The 23,384-nt window shown below is 38.2% G+C and overlaps 2 protein-coding genes across 3 annotated transcripts; one reads left to right on the top strand and one right to left on the bottom strand.

Moving 5' to 3' along the window:
• Window positions 1-1,904: 1,904 nt before the first annotated feature.
• Window positions 1,905-17,695, bottom strand: LIAS (lipoic acid synthetase). The gene is made up of 11 exons (XM_081118838.1): window positions 17,612-17,695; window positions 16,619-16,791; window positions 15,771-15,864; window positions 15,090-15,170; window positions 12,986-13,142; window positions 12,842-12,899; window positions 10,894-11,022; window positions 7,893-8,038; window positions 6,540-6,610; window positions 5,637-5,748; window positions 1,905-3,228 (listed from the first exon to the last, which is right to left on the bottom strand). The coding sequence occupies exons 1-11, from the start codon at window positions 17,654-17,656 to the stop codon at window positions 3,176-3,178; spliced, it is 1,119 nt and encodes a 372-aa protein (XP_080974964.1). The 5' UTR covers window positions 17,657-17,695; the 3' UTR covers window positions 1,905-3,175.
• Window positions 17,696-17,754: 59 nt separating this feature from the next.
• On the top strand, window positions 17,755-23,044 carry RPL9 (ribosomal protein L9). Of its 2 annotated transcripts, none has more exons than XM_081118851.1 (8): window positions 17,755-17,900; window positions 18,355-18,401; window positions 18,497-18,612; window positions 19,216-19,311; window positions 20,680-20,812; window positions 22,369-22,449; window positions 22,621-22,735; window positions 22,958-23,044. In XM_081118851.1, exons 2-7 carry the CDS (start codon window positions 18,356-18,358, stop codon window positions 22,725-22,727), a joined length of 579 nt encoding a protein of 192 aa, XP_080974977.1. In that variant the 5' UTR covers window positions 17,755-17,900; window position 18,355; the 3' UTR covers window positions 22,728-22,735; window positions 22,958-23,044. The 2 variants fall into 2 exon arrangements, with proteins under 2 accessions (XP_080974977.1, XP_080974978.1); XM_081118852.1 differs by having other exon boundaries at window positions 17,898-18,024.
• Window positions 23,045-23,384: the final 340 nt, after the last annotated feature.

Genomic DNA, 23,384 nt, shown 5'->3' with positions numbered 1-23,384 from the left:
CCATAGAACTCCAGAATGGGAGGCACCAGATGCCACAAAAGGTGGAGCTGAGATGTGCGCCTAAAAATGGGGCTGAGATGGAAGATTATATAAGGAACAGTTAGACGCACCCAAGTCTCTACCCTACCCCACGCCCAGAAAGAACCTTCCCACCCCTTACTTTCATAGGATATTAACAGGTTTATTTTCAGGAGTAGAGCCAGAAAGTTTCAAACTTGGGGAGGGTGTTAGTGAGATTTCAGACTGGAAAAAGGGAACTAAATTAAAACCTACATACTGAGCAGAGAGACCTGCACTCGCCTTTCTTACTTGCTTTTATCCATCTGGCTCTGAGAAAGCTGGCAGCCAAGTTTATAACCCTCAAGGTAGGATAACTTGAATGGTTTTAGAGAAATAATCCTGACATTGGAGAGTCCATTGAAAAATCCAGCTCATTTTCCTGGCCGATGTGCCTCTGGTTGGATTATCATCCTATACACCGGAAGGTGGGAGGTTCGACCCCTGGTCTGGGCACATACCTAGGTTGTGGGTTCGATCCCTAGTCGGGGGGCATGCAGGAGGCAACTGATTGATGTTTCCCTCTCTCTATCCCTCCCTCCCTCCTTCCTCTCTCTAAATCAATTAAAACAAAAAATATCCTTGGGTGAATATTTTTAAAAAATTAAAAAGAAAAGAAAAATCCAGCTCACCCTCACCCCCAGCACTCTTTAGTGAAGTGTGTTTTTTTAAATTGGATTTATTGGGGTGACATTGGTTTGCAAAACCATACAGGTTTCAAGTGTACAACTCAATAAAACCTCATCTGCACACTGCATTATGAGCCCATCCGCTCTAAGAAAGTCTCTCTCTTCCTCCCCGTTTCCCCTTTCCCCACCTCTACCTAGCCCCTACCCTCCTTTACCTCTGGCTATCACCACTGTTGTATCTATGTGTTATGTTCTTTGGCTAATCCCTTCACCTTCTTTCACCCAGTCCTCCTTTCCCTACCCTTCAGACAGCTGTCAGTCTGTTCCTTGTATCCATGCCTCTTTCTATTTGTTGGTCAGTTTATTTCATTCATTAGATTCCACATATGTGAGATCATATGTTATTGTCTTTCTCTGACTGGCTGATAGCTCCCCCCACCCCAGCTTCCAGTTAGCTGTAGAGTGGCTTAACACTTAGTATGCATGGAGAGCCAAGGATCACCAGACATTTGAGGGGAGCCTTCAACACAAAAGGCAGAGACCAAAACAAAGGAAACAGACAATGCTCAATGCAGAGAACCCTAACTTCAAAAAACTATCTTTAGAGACAAAATTGATAGAAATTGCAGCTAGGAAACAAGAACAGAATGCTATTTTTTTTAATGGAATAATAAAAGAGCTCTTGAAAATTTAAATGTAGCCAGAATTTTAGCAAGAGAATCCTTGTCATATGAAATTTTCATGGAAGCCCAATGTAAAATGTATTAAAATGGTATATCATTAGCATAAATGTATGTTAAAGTGTGTACGTGTGGCTTCTGAGCTGCTGGGAATCCCCAGGGGGATGAAGGAGATGTACTCACATGCCTCTCAGCTGCTGCTATTTTGCTCTACTTACATTCTGAATTTTTCTTTGTGATGTTTTCCCCTTTTTTCTGCCTATGGCCACTGGTACTCCACATTTCTTCATGTAATAATACTTCTAAAGTTAAGATGCTTTCAACTTCAGGTAAGAGAAACTCCTGTTTAAACCAGTTTCATTAATAAAGACATTATCTCACCCAACAGGAGGTGGGTTTCTGGATTGGCTGGTTCAGTGGTTGGAAAAGGGGCAGGGACCCCTGTATTAGTTTTCTTAAAACAATGTGCATTTATCACTTTCATTTTCTTAAAAACACCATTTGTGCTACAGAAATAAAAAGAGCAGACATACTGAAATGAGTACATAACAAATTTTAATACACTGGAGACCACTGATGTATTAACTTGTGCTGCCCAATCACAAGAATTGCTGTAGAGACCTCCTGCCATGCCTGTGCATTTAAATGTACTTCTTATTAGTGCATCATTGTTTAGGAAGGTCAGAGCTCTGCCCTGGCCTTTTAAAAATTCAAGCCTGTACATTCTGGTACAGGTGTGCAAGGCAGTATACCTCTACAGCACGTTCATCACATTCAAATGTGTCCAGCAAGACCCAGGCATTCGGTCACACATTCTAGTCACGGTACAAAGGTCAGTCACAAAATAATGAATAACAAATCCAGAAGTGACTTCACTTTCAAACAAACATTTCCTGCTCTTTCAAGTTTTTGGATTTTGACAGGAGAATATCCTGAGATTGCAAGATGAGGTGTTCAAAATTTTGTCGGTTTACTATTATTTAGCTGTGTCAGGATTTTTCTCATTTCTGTGTAACTAAAATAAAACAAAGGAATAAGTAGACCACTAAGGCTGACAAAACTGCAAATGACTCCCAATTTCACATTTGTATCAAAATAGCTTCATCAGCCACTGTTTTTATATATCGTTGTCACCAATCTGAAACTTTAATATACATTGTGCTAATAAAATACTATTTTAATTATTTTATATTGAGATTCCATTACATTTAATTTGACAAAAGGGATAGTCATATATATGTAGCACACTATTCTTAGGTTATGTTTCCCTGTCTTGGACAACACCGTGGTCTTGGTTTCACACAGGTCCTAAACAAGTAATCAATGCAAAACTATTTTGCAGGTCTGAAGTAGTCACACCAATGTAAAAATCAACACTCAAACTCTTAAGCTTTTCTAAATCATTCCAATGATGCTATAACTGTTATGTAAAGAACATGTGCTAATTATAAGTAATCTGATCATAGTCTCAATTTATATTGATTGTTTCATCACTATGTCATTTATCAGAAATGAAATGTGCCAATGATGCACAGGTAACAGGCTTAAAATTTTCTAGTAGTTTTTAATGTATTTTATAATTATACTGTAACAGTAAACTCTTAGATGTTTTATGATTACATCACAGCAAGCTCGTTTATTGCGACAAAAACAATATGCTAAAAGACAAATAAATTACTATAGTTAAATATGCACAGCTTATTGACATTTTTCTTAAGACAAAAAATTGGGGTTCATCCAGTGAAGTACAGACACTCTGCCACCACCTTTGTAGCAAAATGGATTCCATCTTGAATGTCTTGTTAAGTGTTAGAGGGCTTTTGTTTTTCTTTTAGCCACTAAATTTTTGAGGAAAAATTCACCTATTTAGGAAAAACAAAAATATATTATCAATTTGAAGTCAATTTCAGAATAATTACACTTCAGTGTTTCCTTTTAAAGAAGACTTTTGTGTTTATTGGCATTTACGTCTCCTCAAATCCCAATGGCAATAATATTTCCTTCATCTTGGGCTCTTTCCCCAACAAAATGATGTCATTACTCTTAAAAAAAATTTTTTTTATTATCACTACAGTCTCTACTATTATTCTTTTTTCTTTATTTTTTTCATCACCATTTATTCCCCCATATTCTTTTCCACCTCCACCCATGTCCCCTCCCCCACAATTACAACCCTGTTGTCCGTGTCCATGAGTTTTTTTTCTTTTTTGCTCAATTCCTCCATCTTCCCCAACATTCCTCCCCTACCAGAGCTCTCTGCCTGCTATCTATGAGTCTATTTTGCTTGTCAGTTCAGTTTGTTCATTAAATTCCATATGAGTGAAATCATATACTATTATTCTTTTTAGTAACTCAGTTTTATAAAGGGTGAAGCTATTGTATCCATGGATCTTCTTCTGTACATTTATTCCACACTATGTGCACTATCTATTTCTCATTACTGACAAAGGTATTGCTGTTGGCACAATTCATTTCAGAGAGCAATTCTGCTACATTAGCAGTCTAGATCTGATGCTTATAAAACAGACCTTGTTGCAGTTGAGCAGATTCATCTGATGGAATCTCTTTAGCTTATTCCCCTCTAGGGAAGCAAGAGCTCTTCACATATAATGCGCTTTCTCTCCACCCCCTAAGGTGTGCCTGTGCTATAAGTTAGCTGCTTAGAGGGGACACATTCACTCTTCAGGTCATTAGGGTTCCATTTAGTCTATCACTGCTACTGCAAAGCTCAATGCTTATTGGCAGAGCTCAGAGCTGCAGGTCTGATTTTATGAGTCTGATTAACCTTTCTTTGTCATCTAAATATAGGGGTAGAATTGCAACTATCCTATCCATATACAATCACCAAGAACCCCAAGGCTCATAAACTAGCCAAGTAATGGAGAAAATAATCCATGCTGCTCCATACTTCTATCTAAATAAATCTGATAGGAGTGAAACCAATGTTATCATTATCAGACTAATCCAGCATCTGAATCTAATGCTCTAAAACCAGAATTTATCTTTTACTGGTAATTTAAAGCATTAAAATGTTCATAATTCACTTCCTTATAAATGCTAGAAACTTTCCTTAAAAAAAAAAAAACCCCAAAAAACCAAACAAACCAAAAACCCAACAAAATAAAAGCTCCTTTCAAAGGATAGTACCCTACTTTGAATACTACCACTCTAGAAGTTGTCATTTTTTTCCTATTCTTTATATATAGTTTTAGCTTGCCAGCACCACTTGAAGAAGAATATATCACTTGTAATTATTGGTTTTTCAAAGCCCCCACATCCTGTCAGTCTGTTGAATCAAATTCTTGGGTTTTGTAACTAGGATAAGCTATTGTTACTTCATTAAATTTCTTTACAGGTACACACTAAATATTAATTATACTTGAACATTAATTTTTATAAATAGAATTCATGCCTAATTTAAGCATATCTATGATTTAGGTCCTAATTTATAATAGTCATTTAAAAGATCAGTAATAGTAATAACATAGTTTAGACATATCCCCCAAATAACTAGCTGTTTATTCTTCAAAAATTAATAATTGCTAAGTCTAACTGACAGGGAAAACACTGTAAAGATTTTTTGGATTAAGTTCAATTTTCCGATAAGTTCTCATAGACCTCTTGATGGCCATTATCACATGATTTTTAATCTCTTGGAAAAGGTTTTTATTTTCATTAGCTCAAACTATGGATCAAAATAAGAGCTGAAATGATAAAGGTGAAAAATTGCAATGTAGCTAGTAAAAACACTAAAAATTTTTATAGGGAAAATGATCTTACGGATTTTTTTCTGTTGCTTCAGGGAGGAAAAACACAAAGCTATTAATGGTGCAAGCAGTAATGCTGTTAAATAAATACTTTTCAGGGTTTAAACTGATCTAAAATTCAGAGTTTGGAGATGCAGCTGGAGTTACTGTCAAATGACTATACGTTTTCCAGAAAACCATTTTATATGCTTGACTGATTTGTCATTTCTGAATAACCTAAGATTGAAATCCACACATAGAATAAATTGATTACTTCTGCTTTCATCAGAGTAGCTGAGCTATGACATATTGAAGTAGGGAAGGGAAGGAGTCTTCATTTAACAAACAAACTAGGTTTAAGAGTCATTTTTTCCTCAATATGACCCTTATGGAGCAAATCTTTTAAGGATGTTCTCCCCCACCCCCTCTTTTTTTCCTTTTTCACAAAAGACAGCCACAACTATTGTCATTTAAACGTGAAAACTTATGGTCTACATGAAACCATCCCCTGCGGCCTAACTCACCTGCTTTATATGAAGAACGCACCAGAGGGCCACTTGCAGTATAATGGAATCCAAGTTCACGTCCTACTTTTTCCCAGTACTTGAACTTCTCAGGAGTAATGTACTCTTCAACCTAGACTTAAAGAATTAATTCTGACTCTAGAATTTCCATAAACCATTTTGATTCTACAGAAAATTGACACCCATGCATTCAGGGTGGCTTTAACTTCATAATTTATCCAGGTGCCCCCAGGTTTCTTCTCCTCCCTCCTCTCTGACTTCCGGTCTACTGGCTACCTGCTGGCCCCTCTTTCAGAACATAATTACATGGAATTAGAAAGGAAGGGAAACAAATCAATTTTTATTAACTATTCCAAAAGACAGAGAAAGAAAATGAGATTATTTAGAGAGACTGTTTATCGACATCACTTCTTTATCAACTAACAAGTATAACCAAGAATTAGTTACTCCTGTAAGACTCTCGAGGACTAGACTGTGTCTTACTACTCATCGTGTATCGTCTGCTTAGCATCGTGTCTGGCACATGGTCACTACTCAAGAAAAGTTTCTTGACTGAATGAATAAATGCCCAATATAAAAATAGGGAGACTAACTTATTTCTTCCTTCATCTCTGGCTCTTGTATAACTCTAAAACAAATCACAAGATCACCAACTGGGAATGAATGTAATTTCCCAACTTTTAAATCTTTTTTATTGGTTCACTTTATAAGTCATATAATTTTGGGGGCAGCAAATAAGTGCCAGTGTAACTGCTTTGTGCCGATAATAAAATGGACACTGGAACTTGAAAATATACATGGAACATATTACTAAAAAGCCAGGAAATTTTTACTTTTACCTGTGGACAATAAAGATTTAATTCAAATTACCAACAAACATTTGGCAATTCATGGTAGCTGTACCTTGAGGTGGCGCTTTGTTGGCTGCATATACTGTCCTAACGTCAAACAGTCCACATCTGCCTCACGAAGTGCTAGAGGAAAAAAAAGCACACAATATTTTAGCAGGTGTTTTTATGATGCTAAAATTGTAGATTTAAGCATAATTTTATAGAACATCATTTTACTACAGAACAGTGAACTTTGCCCTGGCCTATAATCCTGATGTTGGAAAATAAGACGATACCCATCCATTCAAAGGTATTTATGTGCCAGGAAATATGGTAAGAATTGAAAACATAGGAACGATTAAGACAATCATGTGGGGTTGACATAAGGACGAACAACTCCAATTCTACAGAATGCTAAAATAGGGGTGGAAAGTGTCTAGAGCAGGAGTCTGTTAGGCAGAAAAGATGAAGGAAACAGTGTATTGAAGGCCCCAAAACACCCATATTATAGACCAGACATGCTATATTGGGCTATTGCTAAATGTACAAGATACGCTCTGGGGGATGTGATTTGATCTCTGACTTCAGAACCTTTCTAGTAAATGAGTATGCACTGTGGTGAAGAGAAGCTTTTAATTACTATTTGAACTTATTACTCTTTGAAACAATAAATAGCTGCAAGAAGGCCAAGGACTTTCAGGTAAAATAAAAGTTTTTATATTAAAAAATTTAAAAAGCCCAAGAATTACAAAGCAAATAGGCTTATGGGACTAAGGTTAGCAAAGTTCTAAATATATCCTGTTATGTGACAATGTTACCAGTAAGTTCTTCCTCAAAGGCCTGGATTCATCTTACTCATCCTTAAACTGTCAGTGCCAGCCAGAGCTCCTGGTACCAAGATGGCTCTAAAAAATTGTCCAACAACCAAACAAGAAAAATGGGCAAAATCATGTCCTAACTTTTTTTTTAAAAAGTATGTCTTTATTAATTTCAGAGAGAGGAAGGGAGAGGGAGAGAGAGAGTTGAAACATCATTGATGAGAGAGTCACTGATGGGCTGCCCCCGACTGGGGATCAAGCCTGCAACCCAGGCATGTGCTCTGACCAGGAATCGAAATGTGATCTCCTGGATCCTAGGTCGATGCTCAACCACTGAGCCATGCCCGGCCGGGGCCTATTCTAACTTGATAAAAGGGTAGGAAATAAAATGAGATATGAACTTCATATCCTGAGCTTCCTGCATATCATTCCACAAACTTCTAAGAAAACATACTTCCTTTCCTTTTTATGTTACTGTTTATAACCATACACTATATTTAATTCTTTTTGGCACTTTCACTGAGGAAGCATAACAGGGCCTTCAAAGTGGGGTTCCTGCTATTATTCAAATTAAACGGGAACAGGTTTTCATTCTTCGGTTTCCTTACCTTTCATTGTTGCATACACTTGCTCGTCATTCTCGCCTAAACCCAGCATTATAGATGTTTTAGAAATAACATCAGGCTGAACCTCCTTGGCATGCTTCAGGACACGTAGAGACTGATCGAAATTAGCCCTGGGATCACGAACTTTCCTTGAAAACAGCAGGGCTGTTGTCAGTGAGGGTAACCACAGGCTCAACTAAGCACATATTTACGTAAGCAACATGAAAGACCAGAAAAGCACATTCTGGACATTACATTACATCATATGGTTCAATGGTGGAGTTTGTACACAAATGTCTGTTACTTTAGAATAGAAAATAAGGCTTTGCTGGGCACCCCAGCTGTCAACTTTTAAGGTCTTTCAAGCCTGGGGCAGAGAAAATGAAAATAAAAGTAATTCAATTTATGAAGTACTCATGGAGAAGCCAGAATTCTGAAGCTGAGAATGAGTGATTACAAGGGGTAGTCAAGAAAAAAGGGAAAAAAGAGTGGAAGAAAGCCTCAGTATAGAACAAAGGAAAAACTGTTTAACTAAAACCCACATTTCAGGTCTGAAACTTTTATGATCATTTCTTTTCTAAAGACTGAGCTGCCCTCTGCTGGTGAGCATACAACATGGACGTCTCTTAGGTAAAAAAAAAATGCATGATTCTGGAATTTTCACTGGAAAGGATGTTTCTTAAGTGAAACCAGGGAAACTGGCACCCACTGGTGGTGGTATCATGAGATAGGACAGGTTTGGAACAGAATGTGTGCCAGACTTAAACACAGGCCAAACCACCATGGCTTAAATGGGGACAAGATCCAATGGGTAGAAAGTTGCTGATGTTAAACCAGCCTTCATTTGAATTCAAATGCACCTTTATTTTGTGTAACTGATTTGTTGTAGTGGTTATTTTTAATCACAGACCAGTTCACAGAGAACAGAGGAAACCAATTTATGAGTTTAAAAAATAACCTCAAGACTGACAATACAGAAAGTCACTACTTTCTGAAAGTATTTCTCCACTGAATTTGTTATGTGCCCTAATGTTTATTATTTTAGTGTAAATGATCGTTATTCTTTATACTTCTTTCAAGTTCTATAACAGTACAATTTCTAGAAGCTAACAAAACCACTGTCAAATACTTTACTAAAGTTAATAAAAATGAATGCATTAATCCTGCTTGAAGGCTAACATAATTTTTAATTTTTTGAAATATGAACATAGTCATCAATGTGGAATAATAATCTGTAATTGTTCCTAACTACTAAAATTTTTTAGGAAAAGGAAGCTAGTGTCTACTTTTTAAAAAGAGATTTAAAATACACCTGAATACCGTTTTTTCTTCGGCATCATTTATTGCATATCTTAATGCCAAATGCATTTTTAAAATTTATTTTTAGAATTACAGTCAAAGTAATTGCTCTTGTGTAATTTTTTTTGAATACTGTTCTTTGAAAAAATAACTCATCGGCACTTGTAATATACTATCAAAAAAGGGAAAAAAATGGAGTAAAGACAGTCTCTTCAATAAGTGGTGCTGGTAAAATTGGATAGATACATGCAAAAAAATGAAACTAGACCACCAACTTTCACCATACACAAAAATAAACTCAAAATGGATAAAAGACTTAAATGTAAGTCACGAAACCATAAAAATCCTGGAAGAAAACATAGGCAGTAAAGTCACATACATCCCACGTAGTGGAATTTTCACTGATACATCTCCTAGGGTAAGAGAAACAAAAGAAAATAAACATATGGGACTATATCAAACTAAAAAGCTTCTGCACAGCAAAAGAAAACAGCCTCAAAATACAAAGGAACCCCATGGTCTAGGAGAACATATTTGCCAAGGATGTGTCTGATAAGGGGCTAATTTCCAAAGTGTACAAAGAACTCATACTACTCAGCAAGAGGAAGACAAACAACCCAATTAAGAAATGGGCAAAGGACCTGAATAGACACTTCTCCAAAGAGGACATACGGATGGCCAAGAGACACATGAGAAAATGCTCAACATCGCTACTCATGAGAGAGATGCAAATTAAAACCACAATGAGGTATCACTTCACACCTGTCAGAATGGCTCCATCAACAAATTCACAAACGACTCCTGCTGGCGAGGATGTGGAGGATGGGGGACCCCAGTACACTGCTGGTGGGAATGCAGACTGGTGGAACCACTATGGAAAATAGCATGGAGGTTCCTCAAAAATTAAAAATAAAGCTGTCTTTTGACCCAGTGATCCCACTTCTAGGAATATAACCTAAGAATCCTGAAACACTAATCAGAAAGAATATATGCACCCCGATGGTCATAGCAGCACAGTTTACAATAGCTAAGATCTGGAAACAGCCCAAGTGCCCACCAGCAGATGAGTGGATAAAAAGCTGTGGGACATTTACACCATGGAATACCACGCAGCTATAAAGTAGAAGGATCTCGTACCCTTTGGGACAGTATGGATGGACCTGGAGAGTGTTATGCTAAGTGAAATAAGCCAGGCAGAGAAAGACAAACATCACATAATCTCGCTTATATGTGGAATCTAAAGAACTTATAAAATGATGAACAGAACAGATTCAATGACATGGAAGCATAGATCAGACTGACAAATGTCAGAGGGATGGAGGAGGGCGGGTGGGTGGAGGGGGAGAGAGTAACCAAAGAATTTATATGCCTATATGCACAACCCAAGGACACGGACAATGGTGGGGAGAGGGACTGGGGAGGGGGATGGGATGGGGTGGAATGGGTAATTGGGGAGAAAAAGGGACATCTGTAATATTTTAAACAAAAATTAACATAAAGGGAAAAGATGCTCATTTTGTGTGTATAAAAAATATACACACATAAAAATATATTTACACTTACATGTTAGAAATTGATATTACTGGGTAGAAATATTATGGGTGATGGTCACATTCTTTCATTGGCTATATTACCTGACTTTTCCGAATAGACATTTGTATGTTGTTTTAGTTTAAAAAAAAGTTCACTTTATACATGTAATCACCTCTGTAATTCTGGAACTGTTTCTACGTTATGTGCATATACATCTAATCCTGACAGAGTGACTTTTTCTATTGCTTTAAGATCTCCTCGGAAATCAGGGGTGAGACATTCCACAAGAATTTTTGGATTCCTAAGGGGAAAAAAAGATAAGTATCAAACTGAGGAGAACTGACGTAACTGCTGCTCAAAACATAAATCACCTTACTCATTCCGTATCAGTTTCAACACGTAATCTTTAGATCTTTGCAAAGAAAAGCATGAACATACAAATGTTTATATCTGAATTGTTAAACAAAAAAACAAACCCAGAATAGCAAATAATATGTACAAAGTGGTTAAAACACATCTGCATGCAAACATCAATCAGGATAAATTTTGAGATTATGTAGATTTTAAAACTTTACTAAGTAGGCATTTAAAAAATATTTTTTAAGAAATTAAAATATAAATATTAAAACATTAAATATAAAATATTTTTTATTCTTTAGAAATAGTGGGGCAATTCTATGTGAATGTAAACATTATTTGATTGGTTTTTATTTCTTTTTAAAAAATATATCTTTATTGATTTCAGAGAGAGGAAAGGAGAGGGAGAGAGAGAGATAGAAACATCAATGATGAGAGAGTCCCGCAACCCGGGCATGTGCCCTGACCAGGAATCGAACCCCGATTGCCTAGATCCTAGGTAGACCGACGCTCAACCGATGAGCCACGCCTGGTCGGGCACTTTTTTCTTTTAAAATTCATCAAATAGTGCCCTCCTCCCTTCCTCTAGGCAAATATTTCACAAGTGCTATGGGCTTTAAAAACTATTCTGAGAGCCCAGCTGGTGTGGCTCAGTGGTTGAGCATCGATTCCAGGTCAGGGCATGTGCCTGGGTTTCAGGCTCAGTCCCCTACTGGGGATGTGCAGGAGGTGGCCAATCAATGTTTTTAGCTCTCTATCCCTCTCCCTGCCTCTCTCTAAAATCAATAAAAACACACACACACACACAAACTATTCTGAGTTGCTGAGTCAATACCTTTGTTTAAATGAAATACAAGCTAAATACTAATCTTCCTATTTATATCGGCTATATCTATGTATTCAAGCATTAAAATGTGAACTAGCTCACAGAGCTGCTTTCTCTGATAGCAGTAGAAATAACTGGAACAGCTGACAAATTTTTCCACAAGCCTTACTGCAAAGTTTTTAGAGTGGTTTCCTGAGAGAACAGATGTAGAAAGAACCACATATATGCCCTCTCATGGATATAAAAGATGTTGAAAGAATACATCCGATAACTCAGTTTGTTAACTGCAAGTTGAAATCCATTAGTAGTTTGTGAAATCAATTTAGTGGGTTGCAAACAAAAAATTTTTTTAATGACTTATAAAAAAATTAAATAGAAAATATTGTGGGAATCATTGAGAAAACATTTACTAAGTGTGTAAGGTGTAGACTAGCACTGAGCTATAGGAAATAAGCATAACTCCTTTTTTTTAAAGCTTATTAAATAGATGAGATTAAAATAATGAAAATGTGGATTACGGGTAGAATTCCAAGGGCATGTGAATCTAGATAAAATCTGTGTCAAGATGGTAGCTTACCTCATCCTTATTCCTTCTAGATGACAATTTATTCAAAATCAGTGCTAGGAGGACTGCACTTTTATGCTTATTTTAAAATGACTCGAAGTTTAGACTAGCACTCAAATATGCAGCAGGGGCTGGTCCATAGATAAGTTTGTGACCCTGAATCCCTAAAATTTCTGCAAATACGTATCTGTATATTCATATATGCTTTTTCTGGAAAAAAGGCCACATAATTTCCAATACATTATCAGAGGGGTTTATAACACCCTTAAAAAGTTAATAACCACTGCTTTGAAGTAAAGACCTTAAAGAAATTAGATTTATATAAGTTGAAAAAAGTCTTTAAATTATATAAGCAAATGCCAAAACAAGTACCTTTCCTTTAAGTACGATACAGTCTTTGCAAAGTGTTCAGCTCCTCCATCGGGCAAATCTAGAAACGAGAGAGCCCACTGATCAAGGTGATGTCACAACTTAGGAAGAGCCAATTTTTGGAAGAGATAATGATGACACACTAACCATCTCGATCCACGGATGTCAGGACAACATAATCCAGACCCCACTCGGCAATTGCCTTTGCAGTATTGTAGGGCTCATTGGCATCCAGTGGAGGTGGCTTTCTTGCAGTCTTAACAGAACAAAATCTGCAACCTCTTGTACATGTGTCACCCATCAACTAGAATAGATGTTACAATTTAAATCAAGTAGACAAATGATCCTCAAGAATATAATATTGATAGAATAAAGTTACAAAGAATGAATACAACTTGATTCTGTTTATAAGAAATTTGAACCACTCAAAGCTAAGCAATATAGTTAAGGGACACAAATGTAATGTGATAAAACTAGAAAAAATATGAAATGATAAACTCAGAATTAAGAATGGTATTAAGGGAAAAACAAAGGGGATGGGATCAGCAAGGGAAACACAGGTGGGCTCAAAGATAATGCTAATGCTCCACTCTGAAACTGGAGGTATCAGGGTGTCTGTTGTATTGGTATTCTAACACATAAGTTATAAAGATTCATTTGTATCTATTTAATATTAAAAAAAAACTTTAAAAGAAATAAAATATTTAATTAACATCAATATGCAGGTCTCTGTGGAGATTAAACAGAAGGCGCAGTTCCTTCTTGTTAAATGGATAAAACAAAAAACACAAAAAGTTAATAATCTGCTTTTTGTAGGTATCACTCTTTCTCCAGGACACTGCTTCTGCTGCCACAGGTCACTACCATGTTCTGCCCCCTGCAAGCACAGCCATTGCAGGTGTTCTAGGGCCACTAGAGTTTCAAAGCCCCACAGTAGGGGTTGTAGTTGGGGGGAGAAAGTTCCTAAAGCTGCTCTTTCCCTTTATGTTTAACTCTCTGAGGGGACTCACAGCAATGATGCTTAGGCCCAATTTCTCACAGAGTTTTACTGAAACAATGAACTCTTCCCAGGAATCAGTCAACAGTGGGGAAGGGGACAAGGTAAGGGGTGACACCAGAGACTTCCATCATGGAGTATTCAGAATTATTCCTTCCTTTATGAATTGAGCTCCCTGGTTGGCTCTGCATTATGAGAAGGAGCTCTATTTCATAAGAATCCTAGTTCCTCACGTAAACAGCCTCCTGCTGGTACAACTCAACAGTTTATCAGACATTCCCCGACAAGTATGAACTTTTAGTTGCATATAATTTAGGTTTAACCCCAATACCTCAATATCTATACCCCTCTGGATAAATATGGTAGACTGCACTGTTAATCCCAATTCTTACACCACAAAATTAAGGTTATATATCTCACCATTTGCCATGTAACTTGCAGACCCCTCCACCAGATGAGGAGCTTATGTCTCTATCTCAACTGATTATGGCTAGGCCGTGTGACTTACTTTGGCCAATAGAATAGCAGGCATGACCAAGCAGAAACCTCAAATGTGCATAGATGGTTGGCTTGCCCTCTCCTACTCCTTCCATTCCCCCTTGTAAGAATATGACTTGAAGAGCTGCTAGTCCAAAGTGAATAAAGCTCTGTAAAGCAGACCTGAACCCAACCTACTTCCTGGAGTTCAGCTTAGCTAAGATCAGCTGAACCCCACCAAAAGACCCATCAGAAAAATAAACTCTTGTTGTTTGGGGGGATAAAAGAAGTTAAGCAACCATAAGTAACATTTCCAAAACTTAATAGAAGATATAGCTCAAGACAGCACATGATTAACTGTTAGACAGACTGAAGAATCAATAAATTTATTCACAAAAGGGAGAGATCATAATAGGCTGGTTTATTTTGTCGCCCCCCTTACATTTCACATAAATTCATATGAAATGAAAAATCTAATCAGAGGCACATAATGAACATTTTTAGGAGAAAGACATAAAAAATTTCCTTTCACCCAGCTGGTATGGCTCGGTGGTTGAGCATCAACCTATGATGCAAGAGATTGCAGTTTGATTCCCGGTCAGGGCACATGCCCGGGTTGCGAGCTCGATCCCTGGCGGGGGGTGTGCAGGAGGCAGCCAATCAATGACTCTCTTATCATTGATGTTTCTTTCCCTCTCTCTGAAATAAAGATATATTTAAAAAAATTTTTCCTTTCAATTTCTAGACTAAAGCTTTAGAGTTTGAGACTGGCCTTACCATGATCGTGGCTGTGGCAGTGGCATATTCTCCACCTCCCCAACACTCTCCAATATTGGGACATCGAGCTTCCTCACACACCTGTGAGTAAAAGGGAACTGAATACAATCAGGTTGAAAATATTTACCAATTGAACAAATAAACAAGTGATCGGGCATTTTACACTGTATATCTTTACAATATATTTATGAAGAAATTCACTATTCAAAATGCTGTTAAACTGCCAAACTGTATATTTATTAGGATCCCATTTTTAAGTTAAAAACTATATAAATGTATATATTTTATATGTGCAAAGAAAAGGTCTGGAAGGATATATGTTGAATAGTTAAAGGGGTGTAGTTAACATTTGGGATTACGTATATGATGTTTCGCATTTAATATTATACTTTTTCCAACAAGCATGTTCTTCACTTGCAATATAAAACAAACAAACCCTCATTTCCTAAGTTGCAGGAGAACCTTTTCCCCCCACTATTAAATGAGTAGCTAAAAAATTCAATTACTTTTTGTTTCTTCTGCAGAGAAAATGATTTTTAAATATTTCCATTATGATAGTAATGCATCCTAAACACTTTCCTTGCTCTTATTGATATATATTTTATTAATTTTTAGGTTACACATACATAGAAAATTTATGGCTTTTGGTTAAGAGAAATATTTAACACATTGACAACTTACTGTATGGAGATTTAAATTCCGCAAAGTATTTTTCAGTTTATTGTAATTTTTCCCTATGGGAATCTCTGTCTTTAGCCATGGAGGTAGTCTTAACCTGAGGAAAACCAAAACTATCCATTAACAAACATTCCTAAATATTAGTACAGCTTTAAAATTACTTTGATCTATTACAATTCCTAGTTAAGAGGTTTTTTCTCCCCATAATCATGGATTAAGTCTTATAATTTTTGCCATAGGAGTTAACACGGAGATTCAAATTTATATTTGCTCAAACCCTTTAGAAAGTACCGATATTTGTGTCTAACAGGGCACTATGCTCATGTCTACCTTTTGCAAAGGCACAGAGTAACACTATCCTAATAAAAACCCACTTGTGATCTAGAAGTTGTTGAGTAAAGTATCCAGCAAAACAATTTGTCCTCTGCATAAAATTTTTCATCATTCTTTTAAATTAAGGCAAGGAACTCATATGTACACAGACTCCAAGAAGCAACAAATTAGATCATAAACACTCAGAATGAAAAAATTTATCAAGGTCTAATAGACTAGTAGCAAGGTAACAACCTTCACTTTTTGAAGAAATCTGATGCTGAATAGAAAATAGGAGATGGAGCTGTAGGATGGTTCAGTCCTAGGAAGGTTGAAGGAAAATTGTCAAAGGGTACAGAGAAGAGGATTCCAACAACTTCACCCACTTACCTATTCTCTGTCTGTTATCACTTCTTTCTAATGACTTTAAGCTAAATTTAACAAGTCTGATTAAAAATATACTCTGGAGCTTGGTTATATCTGAAAATAATGCATGATGAAGGAATGGGACATTAAAATTGCCTCAAATTTTCAATTACCTTTCTCCTTTCTGGCGTTTTAAGTTTCCTTTATAGTCATCCCAGGTGCTTTTGTCTGCAAGATCACCAGATACAAAATCTTGAAGGTCTGGTCCATTCTGTAAAAATTCCTTCTTTTCATCTGGCAAGGAACTTACTGCTCTGCCTGGACTGCATAAATATTTTCCAAATATCTAAAGAAAGAATTCATTATGACATTTATTTAGAGGGGTTTGAAATAATTTACATTTAACATATTTAATACCACCTTTCCCCATCCTCCCCTGCAAATACCAAAATCCAAGGATGCTCAAGTCCCCTGTATAAAATGAACTGGATCAACGCATACAATCCTACCTTCCCATTGGGACTCCCAAAGGCAGATGGAAACCTGTACAGGTACTTGCTGAAAAAAATCCCCGTATTAAGTGGACCTTTGCAGTTCAGACCCATGTTGTTCAAGGGTCAACTGTACATCTGTTGACCATAAGAACTCAGTGGCTTCTAGATCTGAACACAAACGTGACAAGATAGCCCAAACATTATAAAATTAATGAGACGGTACATCTAACGCAAAAAACCTTCAACAATTCAAAAGGAGCGCCTGTTAATGGTGCTGCACTATTGCTACAGCATTTGTCCTTGTCTCCGTGAAAGCCTAGAGCACAAGTCTGTGTTCTCAGCGTCCAGAGTGGTGTCTAGTACATAGTAAGAGTCCAACCCAAATAGTAAGGGGTGCTCAACGCAGTGTTCCTATAATGCTCCAAAAAACATAGGGTGCAAATCACTGAAAAACAGAAACAGAAGCTCTCAGCGCCAGAGACCCTACAAACAAACCAATAGCAGAGACTCTACCACAGGGGGGTGTCGAGAGCATTAAATGATACCACCTGAAAAAAGTTTATAGCGGTGCCCGGATAGAAAGAAGTGGTCAGAAATTGCTGACTTTATTATTGGGCGCACTGAAGAGATGGGAGTCCCCCACGCCCGCACCCTGCAAATCCCGCCACTCACCGGGGGCCTCACGGTGCGGACGACGACACCGCAGCGTAACGACATCTCCCTCTTTTGTCTTCTAGTAGGGTCAAGGGATCTGGTTCCCAGGAAAAGACAGACGGAGAATCGTCTCAGGATCTATGACAGATCACCTGAGCCACCGCCGAGGGGGCGGGACTTAAGGCTGCCTCGCGATTGGTTGCTATAGCCTACTGGCGTCGCGCGCTCATGACGCCATACGCAGGGCATTACGGCTACAAGAACGTGATGACGAAAGACGCTCCCTCTTTGCCGCATCTACTGCGAGGTAAGGTTATGTCTGTTACTCGGTGGGACCCGGGAATCTGAAGCCATCGACTCCGGGAAAGCCGTTGGCGCCGGTCTGGCGCTGGGAGGCTTTATCCTGGTTGTCCCCCCGCGCGGCGAGCCCTGTATGGACTTGGAGACGCTGGCGTTCGCGCTCTGCCCCGGGCTTTTCGGCCTACCCCGCCTCTTAGCCTTGCCGGGATGGCGCCTCCCTGATAGGGCTCCCAGGGTTGTGAGGGGCCGGAGTTAGCCCGCTGGGCCTCCTGACAGCGCTTAGGCAGCGGCTGCTGCTCGCAGGGCAGGTCGCACTGGGGCCCGCTCTCCCTTTTGGCCCACCTGTCACCTCCCCGGGGTTTTTGCCTGCCGGTCTCGGATAGGAGTTGAACTCTGGGCAGGGTAGTTTGGTCGAAAATAGGCCCTGCTCAGGTCTTTTTACCCAAGTGCTTGTGTTTCAGGATGAAGACCATTCTCAGCAATCAGACTGTCGACATCCCGGAAAATGGTAGGAGACTTGATGCTTGCCTTTTTCTTTTCCTAACGTCTTTACTACGCGCTCTGTACCTTGCTCGGAGGCCTCACGGATGCTTTCTCTCTTAGTGGACATCACTCTGAAGGGACGCACAGTGATTGTGAAGGGCCCCAGAGGCACCCTGCGGAGGGATTTCAACCACATCAATGTAGAACTCAGTCTCCTTGGAAAGAAAAAGAAGAGGGTGAGTTTTGGGAGGTTTTTATGACGCCTCAATTGCTTGTTTGGAAGGTCGTGATTTAATAGTATCACATTTGGCTGCTTTAAATAGGACAGAATTGAGGTTTAATGTTTTAGCTTAAAATTTGGTGTCCAAAATTGTAGCTAGTTTCCGCGTTAGTGTTTTAGCTTAGTTGGAGAACCAGATTGGGAAGAGTGGGTTATAAAACTCCATACTGGTAGTCATGGTTAGTGGTAGGTCTTAATACTGTTGCAAGTTAGGTTTATTTTCCTCGTGATTGTTTAGTAAGAATATTCGGAACCAGGCAGTAGACTTTTTTAAGCCTAGCATTTTAGCTTTCTAGAAGTGAAGTTTGATGCCACTGCTCCAAAATGGGTGTTTCTGGGTTGTCATTCCTTTGTAAAATTGTGTGCATGTGATGAATAGTAATAACAGTGTTTGTTAATTGAGGGCTTTGTATGTGGTTATATCTTTCCAGTTGAAAATCATGTGCTTTAATTAGGCCTAATGTTAGAATCTAGAGTAATTCTATAGATAAATGGACTGCTTTCTTCCAAGCGTACTTACTACTGGAAAGAGTCTGCTAAAGTTTTTGTTCTGTTACAGCTCCGTGTTGACAAATGGTGGGGAAATAGAAAGGAACTGGCCACAGTTCGCACTATCTGCAGTCATGTACAGAACATGATCAAAGGTGTTACACTGGTAAGCAGATTGATCAGAAAACTTTGTTTTGGAAGGGGAGGTTTCTTGGCTGTACTTAATGTAACATAAATGCCTACTGTAGAAAATAGATTACACATGTAATTTATTGAGATTCCTGAGCTCTAGAACATGGGAAAAGATGATCTTAGCAAATGTGTTTAATAGTCATCCTTGGTGTTTGGGATTAAGTGATCAATGCAAGTAAAGACCGGATGGTCTTAGTAGGCTGATGTTTTTCACGCAAAATTAGATTCACACCTTGAGAGTGTGTGTGTTTTTAATAGAAAATGTAGCACATAAGGTAGGCTTTTATTTTTGTTTGTTTTTGTTGGTATACCTGGCACCACCAAGGCCTCTTGTAATGATAGGAAAAGATGGATCTGATTTCTGAGCTCCCTGTTCATTTCCATAAAAGGATATTTGATGTTACTATTTTCTTTCCAAACCCCTCTCCCTCAGCCTTTAAAATAAATTGTGTGCTTCTGCTTTGGCTGAAATGCTGCTTTTCATTAAAACTTTACCCTCCTAGAGTACACCTGATAATGGCAACCTGTACTTAACTCCATTATAAGCCCATCTTGTCATGTTTCCCCTGCTTACCCTTGTTCCCAAGCTAAGTTCCTTGAGGGCAGGGTGCCCGTCTTTTTTTTTCTTTTTCTTTTTTTTTTTTGTCTTTATTGATTTCAGAGAAGAAAGGAGAGGGGGAGAGAGAGAGATAGAAACATCAATGATGAGAGAGTCATTGATCAGCTGCCTCCTATATGCCCCTGACCAGGGATTGAGCCCACAACCCGAGCATGTGCCCTGACCGGGAATCGAACCCTGATTGCCTGGATCGTAGGTCAACATTCAACCGCTGAGCCACGCCCAGCTAGGCAAGGGTGCCTGTCTTAATATCCTTAGTTCTTGCCAGCTGAATTAAGTTACTCCCTTAGTAACTTAATTCAATAAATGTTTGTCTAATGTCCAAGGTAAAGGACTTTGGGGTTCTTATTAAAAGAAGCTAGCATTGATTACTATGGGCATAGGAGGTAGTAAAATAATGCTTCCTTAATATAGTCAGTACTATTGTAGTAACTTTGTATGGTGCCAGATAGGAATGTAAACTAAATGAAAAAAGTTAGTAAAAAATAATGCTCCCTTAAGGAGCTTTACAGTCCAGTGAGGAGACACTGAAACAACTGTTTGTGTATAAAATTTTTGTAGGGGTTGGTGCAGGTGACAGTTATAAAACCTTGACAGTGAGTGCTATGTGAGGACTGTTTTGTTTTTAAATTATAAGTATAATGTAAGTATTCCACAAAATTCAAAAACTGGATTTCTTGTCTGTCACATTTCTCAGCATTGCTAATTATTTACTTAATGCAGGGCTTCCGTTACAAGATGAGGTCGGTGTATGCCCATTTTCCCATCAACGTTGTTATTCAGGAGAATGGTTCTCTTGTTGAAATCAGAAATTTCTTGGGTGAAAAATACATCCGCAGAGTTCGGATGAGAACAGGTACGTGCATACCTTCACATATGGTTCAGAAATTTTTCCTTTATACTTGTGAAGGCTGGTTTTAGCTATAAATAAAACCAGATTTATTTCAGAATAGTCTGCTTTGATTATGTTTATAGTAACTCTTGGTGCTAATTAAGGCTTCATCATATTTATTGTACCAATTGTGATTCCTGAAGGCTTTTATTTTACATTGAAGTAAAATTTTATTTCACATTGGCAGGGCATGGTAGTTGTGTTATCTGTAAAATTGGGAACATCCTCATGACTGATGAGTTGAAGTTGAAATGCACTTAGAACAGTTCTTGCCTGATACATGGTAAACACCAAAGCATTAGGAAAAAAATTTTTGGTTAGTCCTCATCTGAGGGTATTTTTTTCCCCATTGATTTTTAGGGGCGGGGGTACACATCCATTGGTTGCCTCCCGCATGTGTCCTGACCGACTGGGGCCAGGGATAGACCTGCAACCCTTAAGCGTTTCTGAGCAACACTGGCCAGAAAATTTTAAAGCTTATAAGCTCTTGATGCTTTTTGATTTCATTGAGGTCAGTAGGGTGGGAAGAACGGATTTTTAGTACTAATTTAATGGCTCTATGGGAATATTATGTTAGATATGATCAATATTTAATTTGAACCCTTGTGTAAAAAATAAACTTTGAGGGCTCCCAAATACAGGGTGGGGCAAAACTAGGTTTACAGTTTGTTTGTCTTTTGTGTTGTTGTTGTTTTTTTTAATATATCTTTATTCTAGAGAGAGAGATAGAGACATCAGTGATGAAAGAGTCATCATTGATAGACTGCCTCTTTCACACCCCCAACTGGGGATCAAGCCCCCAATTCGGGCATGTGCTCTGACCAGGAATCAAACCTCGATCTCCTGGATCCTAGGTCGATGCTCAACCGCTGAGGCACACCTGGCGTGGCTACAGTTTGTATGAATAATACAAGAATAAACTTTGGCCCTAGCTGGTTTGGTTCAGTGGTTAGTGTGTTGGCCCGTAGACTGACGGGTCTTGGGTTCAGTTCCGGCCAAGGGCACGGACGTTGGTTTCAGGCTCCATCCCCATCCACGGTTGGGGTGTGGGAGGCAACCAATTGAAGTATCTCTCTCACATCAATGTCTGCCACCCCCCCCCTCCAAGAAAGCAATGGAAAAAATATCCTTGGGTGAGGATTTGAAAAAACAAAACAAAACTTGAGTGCTCACGACTGTAAGCCTACTTTTGTTCCACCCCATATATACAGTAGAAATAAGACTTGATACAAGCTTGTAGTACTGAGATGTACTAGCTGAATACCATCTTCTAGTACTCCTTAATTGAATCACAGAGTCTAACTGCTCTGGGAGATTCATTCAAGCAGGAACACAAACAAGATTTTGTCGTAGAGAAATCGGCTCCTGTAAAACCAAAACCTCTCAAGAGAAGTTTTATTTGGTCTGTGGAGTTTTAAAGGGAATAAATTGCTTCTTGATTTAAATATTTTTAAATTAAATATTTCCTCTGCAGATCTGATTTTATGTTGACACTATGCAAATACCCTCTCCCCTTTTAGGTGTTGCTTGTTCAGTATCTCAAGCCCAGAAAGATGAGTTGATTCTTGAAGGAAACGACATTGAACTTGTATCGAATTCAGGTTTGTGTGTTTATTATGCCTATAAAATTTTGTGTGAATATTGTAATTGAATACGTGGTATTCTGTTCATCTGGTGAGCTTTTTTTAATTTTGGAAATTAAAAATTTTCCTCAAAATACTCAGGTTTTAAGATGGGTTTGGCTAGTAAAGTAATTTCCCTGTTTCTTATAGCTGCTTTGATTCAGCAAGCCACAACAGTTAAAAACAAGGATATCAGAAAATTTTTGGATGGTATCTATGTTTCTGAAAAAGGAACAGTTCAGCAGGCTGACGAATAAGCTCTAAGGTAGGTTCTTGTAGTGCTGCTTTAGATGGGGATTGTCTAACGGGGGGGTATCATAATGGCAGAAAATCAAGAGTTGCATCCTGAGACAGTAATTTGGCAGAATGAGAGATGGAATTGCCTACATTTTAAATGTGAATCTAAGTATGTTTTAGATTTAGAGTAGAACTTATCTGGGCAAGGGTTTTGATGGTGATTTACAGACATTTTTATTTCTTTTTACAGTTGTCCAGCTATAGAAACACGAAGATGCCAAATGATTTGTCACACTTTTTGCGATGTTTTAAAGATGCAATAAAAGCCTTGTATTGATCTGGGACTTTTTTTTCTTAAATTGATACTTCTTTCCAACTATTTGGCAAGGAAACAGTTAAGTTTTTAGAAAGACTTCATGGGGAGAAGTGACTTCTTTTTTGAAGGAAAATCAAGGGTATTTCAGGCAAGAAGAATATAGTACCAGTGACAGGCAACACTATATGGCTGTTCATCATTGGATGCAGAATTTGGGGGGATGACCTGAAGGCATCTAATTTTACAGAGGCATGACGTGGTTGCTGTGGTCCAAAGTCCTCTCCATGTTATTTACCCTACGTCATCCACTTAATCCCATATCCTAGTCCTTGATATTTTAAAAAACTGATAACACTTCTAT

The sequence above is a fragment of the Miniopterus schreibersii genome (genome assembly GCF_964146895.1).
Source record: "Miniopterus schreibersii genome assembly, chromosome: 1".
NCBI classification, from domain to species: domain Eukaryota; kingdom Metazoa; phylum Chordata; class Mammalia; order Chiroptera; family Miniopteridae; genus Miniopterus; species Miniopterus schreibersii.
This window is presented reverse-complemented; position numbering and strand designations above follow the sequence as displayed.

Excerpts from the sequence above, each read along its gene's own strand:
- LIAS (XM_081118838.1), bottom strand. The coding sequence starts at position 17,656 with ATGTCGTTACGCTGCGGTGTCGTCGTCCGCACCGTGAGGCCCCCG. Across the intron at positions 15,171-15,770 it reads GGAATTTAAATCTCCATACA|GTGTGTGAGGAAGCTCGATG; the intron begins GTAAGTTGTCAA and ends TTTTACTCACAG. Across the intron at positions 12,900-12,985 it reads GACATCCGTGGATCGAGATG|ATTTGCCCGATGGAGGAGCT; the intron begins GTTAGTGTGTCA and ends TCTCGTTTCTAG.
- RPL9 (XM_081118851.1), top strand. The coding sequence starts at position 18,356 with ATGAAGACCATTCTCAGCAATCAGACTGTCGACATCCCGGAAAATG. Across the intron at positions 18,402-18,496 it reads TGTCGACATCCCGGAAAATG|TGGACATCACTCTGAAGGGA; the intron begins GTAGGAGACTTG and ends TTTCTCTCTTAG. Across the intron at positions 22,450-22,620 it reads TGAACTTGTATCGAATTCAG|CTGCTTTGATTCAGCAAGCC; the intron begins GTTTGTGTGTTT and ends TGTTTCTTATAG.